This window comes from Eschrichtius robustus, chromosome 2, assembly GCF_028021215.1.
Source record: "Eschrichtius robustus isolate mEscRob2 chromosome 2, mEscRob2.pri, whole genome shotgun sequence".
Lineage (NCBI taxonomy): Eukaryota > Metazoa > Chordata > Mammalia > Artiodactyla > Eschrichtiidae > Eschrichtius > Eschrichtius robustus.
In genome coordinates this window covers 176,626,038-176,634,748 of record NC_090825.1, presented here as the reverse complement: position 1 = coordinate 176,634,748, position 8,711 = coordinate 176,626,038, and the positions used below count along the sequence as shown (strand labels likewise).

The following is an 8,711-nucleotide window of genomic DNA, read 5'->3' as shown; positions in this document are numbered from 1 at the left end:
GGATTATAACCCAGGAGACAGACTCTCAGAAGCTCTGAGGATTGTTCCACCTGTTAAAGTTGAAGGCACGGTCACATACGTTTTCAAGACAAAAGATCGTTCATCAAAATGACATACTGACATTTTATACAAAGTTCACCAAAGACACATAGTCTAGGCAAGCACATACAAAGCGAGTAGTAAGTCATCACGACCTTCTACAGAGTTGGGAAAGAACACTATTCTTTTAAGAAGTTACATTGATAGTGTCAGAAGCAAGAAAAAAATTGATCTTTAAGACTGAGCAGGCGTTTCCTTCTTTGAGGAGGTCTGGTTCATGTGTAATGCAGATGGAAGGGAGGGAGGAGGCCCAAATGGACATAGAGAGAATTTTATAAGTTTTCTCATCCTGCCTTAAAATATAAATTTTATTTCATCATACTTAAAGAACAAAGTTGTGATTCCAAATTTGGGCAAATGTAAAATTATGCAGTGATTCAAAGTTAAACGAATATGTTGAATTTTTAAATCAAAGTTGATGTGCAGAGATTCACTGAAGGAATCCAATGCCCTCTGCCTAAGAAACGTATTGTTTTGGTGATGACCATATCAATTGTCTTTTCATCCTTTCATTCAGCAGATAAATGGGGTTCCCAGTAGCTTTTTATCAAACCTGATTTCTTCTAACCCTCTCTGGATGCATCATTCTGGGTCAATTCCTTTAGGTGATGGATAAAATCTTCAGTAGTGTTGGGTTGTAATTTGCAGCTACGAGAAACACAATGCCCAACTCAAACTACCCTTTTAAGGAGGAAATTTGTTATATCCCTTAACAGGACATGGAGAGAGCCATGGTCCTGGGATTAATTATTTCAAGTGCTCATTGGGACTTCCCTGGCTGTCCAGTGGTTAGGACTCCGCCCTTCCACTTCAGGGGACGAGGGTTTGATCCCTGGTCGGGGAACTAAGATCCCATAAGACACGCAGCGCGGCCAAAAAAAAAAAAAAAAAAAAAATTAAGTGCTCATCAACATCATCCATGAGACAAATTCACCCTATCGTCCATTTCAGTGACTTGGTGAGGTCACCCATGGGGAACCCACCACCCACCAAAGTGGGTCATATCATCAGGGACCTCTTCAACACATTGGGTTTGAGACACAGGCATTACAGGCAGATCCACATTACAACACAGGGGAAGAAGGGCACAGGGAGAGACAAAGCAGCTTTCCCTCCGAGCCCTGGCTCGGCCCAGTATCTGCAGAGACAGCCTTCAAGCCTGAGGTTTCATCTGCCATCTTTTTTTCCAGTAATGCACTGTCCACTACAGCCGGCGCTATTGAGTCTTGAAATGTGGCTATTCCAGGGACTTCCTTGGCAGTCTGGTGGTTAAGACTCTGCACTCCCAACGCAGGAGGTGTGGGTTCGACCTTGGTCAGGGAACTAAGATCCCCGCAATGACGCAAGGCACAGCCAAAGAAAACCAATGTGGCTATTCCGGGCTGAGCTATGCTGTGAGTGTTATAAAATAGGTACCAGATTCTGAGGCCTTTGTTCAGGAACAAAAAAGAATACAAAATATCTCATTACCACAAGTAAGGAGCCCACCCGCTGCAACTAAGACCCGGCACAACTAACTAACTAACTAAATACTTTTTAAAATCTCATTAGTAGCTTTTTAATATGATTTTTATTTATTTATTTGTTATTTAGTTTTGGTTGCATTGGGTCTTTGTTGCTGGTACACGGGCTTTCTCTAGTTGCGGCGAGCGGGGGCTACTCTTTTTTTTTTAATTTATTTATTTAATTTATTTATTTTTGGCTGCGTTGGGTCTTCATTGCTGCGCATGGGCTTTCTGTAGTTGTGGTGAGCTGGGGCTACTCTTCATTGCGGAGCATGGGCTTCTCATTGCAGTGGCTTCTCTTGTTGTGGAGCAGGGGCTCTAGGCACAGGCTCAATAGTTGTGGCTCATGGGCTTAGTTGCTCCATGGCATGTGGGATCTTCCTGGACCAGGGCTCGAACCTGCGTCCCCTGCGTTGGCAGGTGGATTCTTAACCACTGCGCCACCAGGGAAGCCTGGGGGCTACTCTTCATTGCGGTGAGCGGGCTTCTCATTGCGGTGGCTTCTCTTGTTGCAGAGCACAGGCTCTAGGCGCATGGGCTTCAGTAGTTGTGGCACGTGGGCTCAGTAGTTGTGGCTCGTGAGCTCTAGAGCGCAGGCTCAGTAGTTGTGGCGCACGGGCTTAGCTGCTCCGTGGCATGTGGGATCGTCCCGGACCAGGGCTCGAACCCATGTCCCCTGCATTGGCGGGTGGGTTCTTAACCACTGCACCACCAGGGAAGCCCCCAATAGCTTTTTATAGTGATGACACATTGAAATGATATTTGGGATATGCTGGGTTCAATAAAATACATTGTTAACGTTGATGTCACCTGTTTCCATCCACCTGGCTACTAGATTTAAACTGACACATAGTCCATGTTGTATTTCTCTGGCACTGGTCCAGAAGATCAAGACACCTGTCCTACATCTTAGGATGGCTTTCATCCAGGTACCTTCTGGATGAGCCTAGAAGGGCGACCTGTGATGAGGCCTTGCCACCTGCTGGACACATCCAGTACCACAGCCTGCCTCCTCAGTTCACTGATTTTGCAAATATTCATTGAGTAACCCCTACGCACTGACAACAGGCTCAGTGCCGGGGGGATGCAGCACTGAACCCACTAAGACCACATATGAGGTGAGGCAGGTGGGGCTGGAGGTTCACAGAATACAGGTAAATGCATGAGTGAATATGTCATAGGCTCAGGGGTGATACGTGTGTGGAGGGATAGAAAGGAGAACACGGGACCTACAGAGACAAGAGCTGCACCTGTAGCCAGGGATGTCTGGGAAGATCTATCTGAGGATTTGACATCTGAGCGGGGGCATGAACAAAGGGAGGGAGGGGGCCATGTACACGCATGTGCAAAGGAAAGCAGGTGCAAATGTTCCCTAGGGTATTTCCAAACGCTTTCCTCTTCACTTTCCTGCTGAGGCCAGACAGCTGCTGCAACCGCATTTGACAGTTGAGGAAACTGAAGCCCAGGAAGGTGGCAGCCGAGGTTACTCATCCCTCATGCCCTCCCCTTCCTTGTCTTGAGCTAACCCTGCTTCCCACTGCAAACAGGCTGCTTCCCTATGTCTTGTGGAAACTGGGGACAACCCTGTCACTGAATCTCCCTCATGGACACACCCCACAGCTGAGGAGCCAACGCGGAGTTAGCAGATGCCCCATGGGTGGTGCTTCTGGGAAAGCAATTGTTTTCCACATTAAAAAAAAAAAAAAAAAAAAAAAAGACAAAGCTGGCACATGCATTTTGCGCCTGTCCTTCCGTCTTTCCCCTCTCTGGAATACGGCTGCAATATCTGAATGAACAGAAGCCACCTTGCAACCGTGAGGACAAATGCCACCAAGAACAGGGGCACCGGCACCCACAGCCCTGAATTGCCCATCTCGAGATTTCTTGTTGTTTGAGGGGGAAAATGCTTTCAGTTCTTTGGAGTGTATATTTGGATGTGGAGTTGCTAGGTCGTATGGGAATTCTATGTTTAGCTTTGTGAAGAGCCTACAGGTGAGGTCTTTGCCTGTTCTTGAATTTCACAGACGTCTAAGCTTACGGTACGTCCTCTTTTTGTTCTGGTTTCACTCGCTTAGCAACGTTGGTGAGATTCGTCCCTGTTGGCAGCCCAGCTCTGTATATGGTCCTTGTCTGTCCTTGTCGTGTAGTCTTCTGTTGTACAAACAGAACAACATCTTGGGTGGATGCGGCCGAAGTTTTGTGAAGTGTAAATTGTTCCATTAGCACAAAATACTGTCTAATTTTAGACCTTCTGATGGGCATATAGGGCATATTCTGTTGTGGTTTTAATTTGCATTTCTCTAATGACAATTGACACTGAATACCATTTCATAAGGTTGTGACTATTTGGATTGACTCTTTACCGAAGTGTCTTTCGCCCATTAAACCAAAAAATGGTTGTCTTTTTCTTATTGGTGTGTCTGTCCTTTTTCTAATTGCCAAGGCTATGGGTCCTTTGCTGGTCAATATTTCAAATATCTTCTCCCCCTCTGTGGTTTGCCTATGCTCTCTCTTAATGGTATATTTTGATGTACAGAAGTTCTTAACTTTTACAAAGTCCGGTCTTTCTGCTGTTTAATGTTCCTTACTTCCCGTTTATAATATCTTTGCCAAGTGCCAAGGTCTTGAAGACATTCCCCTACAGTTTTTTTCTAAAAGCTTTCGTGTTCTGCCTTTCACACTTAATGATCCATTTAACGTTTGTGTATGGTGTGGGGCAGGGATCAAGGTTCAGTATTTTCCATATACAGGTCCCTTTGCTGGAGAGGTCATCCTTCTCCAATGTGCAGGGATGCCTTTGGTGTGAATCAAGCAACCGTTCACATGTGGATCTGTTTCTTTGGTTCCATCAGTCAACTTGCCTGTCCATCCTTGGGCCAAAACCACACTTCCTTAATTACTGCGGCTTTCCAAAAGTCTCGATATCTAATAGTGTAAGTCCTCCAAATGTATCGTTCTTCTTCTAGATTGCCTTGGCTATTCTAGGTTCTTTGTATTTTAATATAAATTTTAGAATCATTTAGTCAGTTTCTACCAAAAAAAAAAAAAAAAAAGATCTGTTGGGATTTTAATTGGGATTGCGTTGACTCTGTAGATCCATTTGGGGAAGATCTGACACCTTGTGAACCTTCCAACTCCACGGGTATATCATATCCCTTCATTCACTCACGTTTTCTTTTGTTTCCCTCAACAATATTTTGAGTTTCAGTGTCAAGCAGCTGTACGTCTTTTGTCCAACTTATTCCGAGGTGTTTGATGGTTTTGATACTATTTTAAAGGGTATCTTAAACATGTAAATATTTCCTTTTCCAAGTGCTTACTGTTAGTATATAGAAATGGATAAGAGATTCGGACATATCACCAAAGATGCACAGATGGCAAATGAGCACATGGAAAGATGCTCAGCACCATGTGTCATGAGGGAAAAGCAAAGTAAACCCTCAGCGAGATGCCGTGTCACACCTGAGAATGGCTAAAATCCATATACAAGTATTTACCCAAGAAAGATGAAGGTGTAGGTCATGTACACAAACGTCCACAGCGGTTTAATTCATAATCATCCCACACTGGAACCAACCCCAGAGCAAACCAGAGGAATGAATAAACAGACGTGTATCCCCTACTACGGAATAGGGCTCACCAAGAAAAGGGGGTCCGCCTGGACGCCTCTCAAAATAATTGTCCTCGGCATAAGAAACCAGACGAAACCTAATAAAGAAGACATCCTGTGTGGTTTCATTTCTATAGAACCTTAGAAGACTCAAGTGAATGTCCAGTGACAGAAGCAGATGAATGGTCGTGTGGGGAGGGGCGGGGGTGGGTGGGAGGGAGAGGACTGAGGAGGCACGAGGCAGCTGAAGGGGTGTGCACGTCACGTGACCGTGGCGAGGCTTCCAGGAGTGTACACAGACGTCAAGGCTTACCAAGTGGTATGCTTTAAGCACGTGTAATTAACTTTATGGAAATCTTACCTCAGTAAAGCTGTTACTATATATACACACACACTGTAACCCCTTCCAGACGTGGTGGTTGTTCTGAGATTCTTCAACAGAGGCCTGGGTGAGGGATCAGGAGCCCGCTTCTCAGCCCAGTCCGGACCCGGACAGTCTTGGGCGGGTCCTGCCCTGTATCCCCTGGCTGAAGGGAGGTGAGGACCGCCACGTGGGAGACATGGGTTGGACGGAACAAATGCTGGCCTTGTCACCAGGGCCCCGACCCCACCCCCACCCCAGTGGGCTGGGAGACATGATGGGGGCTGTGGCCAGTGGGGACATAAGCCACACCGTGGTAGCTGGGAGGATCAGGGACAGACAGTATTCGCCCAGCCTCAGCAAAGAGTCCCCTGTTAGCACCCAGCCTGGGTCCAGCATGGGGCCTGGGGTGATGGAGTCAGGCAGTGAGTTTAAAAAGAGCCCCGCCCCCTACTGGCTGTGTGGCCTCAAGAAACTGGCTTCCCCTCTCTGGGCCTCAGTTTCCTCCCCTGAAAAATGGGGCTGGTGGCCATGCCCACCTCGTGGGGTAAAGCAATGGGCACACTGGGAGCACACAGTGAAAGGGGGCGGGTTGAACATGAACTGCTACTGCTGTTACTTGTTATTTCTTAGAGAGAGGGCGGCAGGCGGAGGGATTTAGACTCATCAACTCAGAATTCACATCCCACTGGCTCCTGATTGCAGTCTAAGAACCTCAGAATCCAGCCCACCCACACCCACTTGACAGATGAGGAGACTGAGGCCCCACGAGGGCACAGACTCCCTTGAGACCGGGCCAGGGACCCATCCCCCTGGCCAGGGATCCTCTGGCCACCTCCTTCTTGAAACTGGGTGCCAGTTACCCTGCAAGGCAGGGTAAGGAGGTGGGGGTGGGGTGGGGGACCCGGCGTGGGTGGCCACAGACAGGCTGAGGAGGGAAGGCCGGGCAGGCACCACGTTCAGGCTGATGGCCAGGCCCTGTCCAGAGCCTGCACGTGCTCCTTGGCCAGCAGTCGCAAGGACGCCTCCTCCAGGGTGAAACCGTCCGTGAAGGCTGGACCAAAGGCGTGGGGCCCAAAGGACCCCTGCAGCCCTGGACCCGGGCCCAGGAGGCGCGGGAGTCCTGGCACGGCTGGGGTCCCAGGGCCCAGCCAGGGCTCCAGGGGCAGTGGCATGGCGGGAGGGCGGGCAAAGGGCAGTGCTGGGGCCTCGGGGAGCCTCGGGGCTGCCACGGCCCCGGAGCCTGACTCCAGACGCTCCTGGCGGCGCCACTTAGCCCGGCGGTTCTGGAACCACACCTGGAAGCAGCAAGAGAGGTGCTCCTGGGTCAGGGCTTGTGGGGTGAGGCGAGGCCACTCTTTCCTGCTCTGGGTCTCGCAGCCTCTCGGGGTTCTGCCTGCTGTCTAACCTGACCCCCACCTGTTGCAGTGCCAACATATTGTGTTACCTGCCCCAAGGAGACGGCTGTTTTGAGAGCAGGATCTCTGCCTCTTGGCCCCCGTCAAATCAGCCCCAAAGTCTTCTGAATCCAGGCTCTCCTTGCCTTTCCCTTTGCCCAGGCCCCCTCAGGCTCCCTGGCCTCCCTCCTGGTCTCTCTTGGCCCTTGGCATGAAGTTCCGGCCACTGAGCTCGGCATTTGAGGCCCTTCCCAAGCTCCTTCTCTGCCTCTGCTTCCGCCTGCCTCAACACCCAGCTCTGTGGAAATGCCTCCTATTTCACCCCTCCACACCTTCACACACATTGCTCTGGAGGGCTAGAAAAATGCCCTTTCTCCTTTCTAGCTGGCAAATTCCTAGTCAAACATCAAGGCCCCAGTCCCACGTCCCCTCCTCCGGGAAGCCTTCCCATGCACTGGGAGGGTTCATACCTGGCACCGGCTCCCTCCTCGGGTTGTCAGGGGGCCCCCTCACCTGCACGCGCACCTCGGGCAGGTGCACCTTGGCGGCCAGCTCCTCGCGGCTGTAAACGTCCGGGTAGTGGGAGGTCTCGAACGCCCGCTCCAGCTGGTGCAGCTGGTACGTGGTGAAGGTCGTGCGGTTCCTCCGGTGCTTCTTCTTGGGGGCCTCCTCGCCAGGCCCTGGCCGCCCACCCTCAGCCGCTGGCCCCTCGCCCGGGCTCAGGAACATGGCTCCTCCTCACCCCCACCTGGCGGGGCGGCGGCAGGACAGATGGCGGTGAGACACGGGAGGGACTGAGGCTGGGGAGGGCGGGGGAGCCCCCGGCCCCTGCTGGGTCTGGGGTAAGATATGGAGGGGCTCCTCCCTCCAGTGGGTCCTGCATTCCTTCTGCCTCCCCAGCCTCTCTGTCCATGTCGGATCATCTGACCCTGTCTCCACTTCCTTCTCTCTGATCATTTTTCTCTGCGTCTCTGTCTCCCCGCCTCTCTTTCTCTTTCCCTCTGGAGCTCTCCCTGACTGCCTCTGTCTCCCTTTATCTCTCTGTCTCTGTGTCTAGGACCCCCAGGAAGGCAGGAACTGGGACACTGCCCTAAGAACACTTCCTTACCCCCCAGTCTTCTGCCCTGGGGGGCTCTCTGTGCCCCCAACTCCCACCCAGGCCCACCTGTGCCCACCTGCCCAGTGCTCACCGCTCCCAGCAGGTCCTCTGACAGCCCCTGCCGGCCCAGCTCCGTCTGCTGCTGGCCTGGCCCAGCCAGACTCGAGGCGGTTGGGGTCGGGTGGGAAGGAGGATTAACGAGGTGATTAATTGAGGGGGCCCCTCCCGCCCAGGTGCTGGTTGCTCTGAGCCACAGAGGGAGGGCCGGGCTCCAGGGGTTGAAGGGACACCATTAGCCTGGGTCTGCCACCCCTTGCTGTAGGATATAAACAAGAGCCTCCCCCTCTCTGGGCCTCAGTTTCCCTAGCTGTAAAACGGCAATAACAGGACTTACCCCATGGGGCTCTCACAGGGATTCAATGAACTGATGAAAGGAAAGAGCATCGTACAGTGACTGGCATACAGCGAGTGCTTAATGAATGTCCACTGTTAAGGCTCTTTTTTTTTTAATCATCTGGTGTGAGAAAAAGAACCTCTCAGATTCACAGATGTCAACAGGGGTTAGGGAAGCTGAGGTCCCCAGAGGTGAAGGCAATTCCAGTTGGCCCCCTGGGCACTGTGCAGGGCAAAGGAGTATGGG

General features: G+C 51.1%; 1 protein-coding gene across 1 annotated transcript; it reads right to left on the bottom strand.

Annotated features, from left to right (window-relative positions):
• Positions 1-6,534: 6,534 nt before the first annotated feature.
• RAX2 (retina and anterior neural fold homeobox 2) lies at positions 6,535-7,701 on the bottom strand. Its single transcript, XM_068535038.1, has 2 exons — positions 7,486-7,701; positions 6,535-6,873 (listed from the first exon to the last, which is right to left on the bottom strand). The coding sequence occupies exons 1-2, from the start codon at positions 7,699-7,701 to the stop codon at positions 6,535-6,537; spliced, it is 555 nt and encodes a 184-aa protein (XP_068391139.1).
• Positions 7,702-8,711: the final 1,010 nt, after the last annotated feature.

Excerpts from the sequence above, each read along its gene's own strand:
- RAX2 (XM_068535038.1), bottom strand. The coding sequence starts at position 7,701 with ATGTTCCTGAGCCCGGGCGAGGGGCCAGCGGCTGAGGGTGGGCGGCCA. Across the intron at positions 6,874-7,485 it reads TGCCCGAGGTGCGCGTGCAG|GTGTGGTTCCAGAACCGCCG; the intron begins GTGAGGGGGCCC and ends TGCTGCTTCCAG.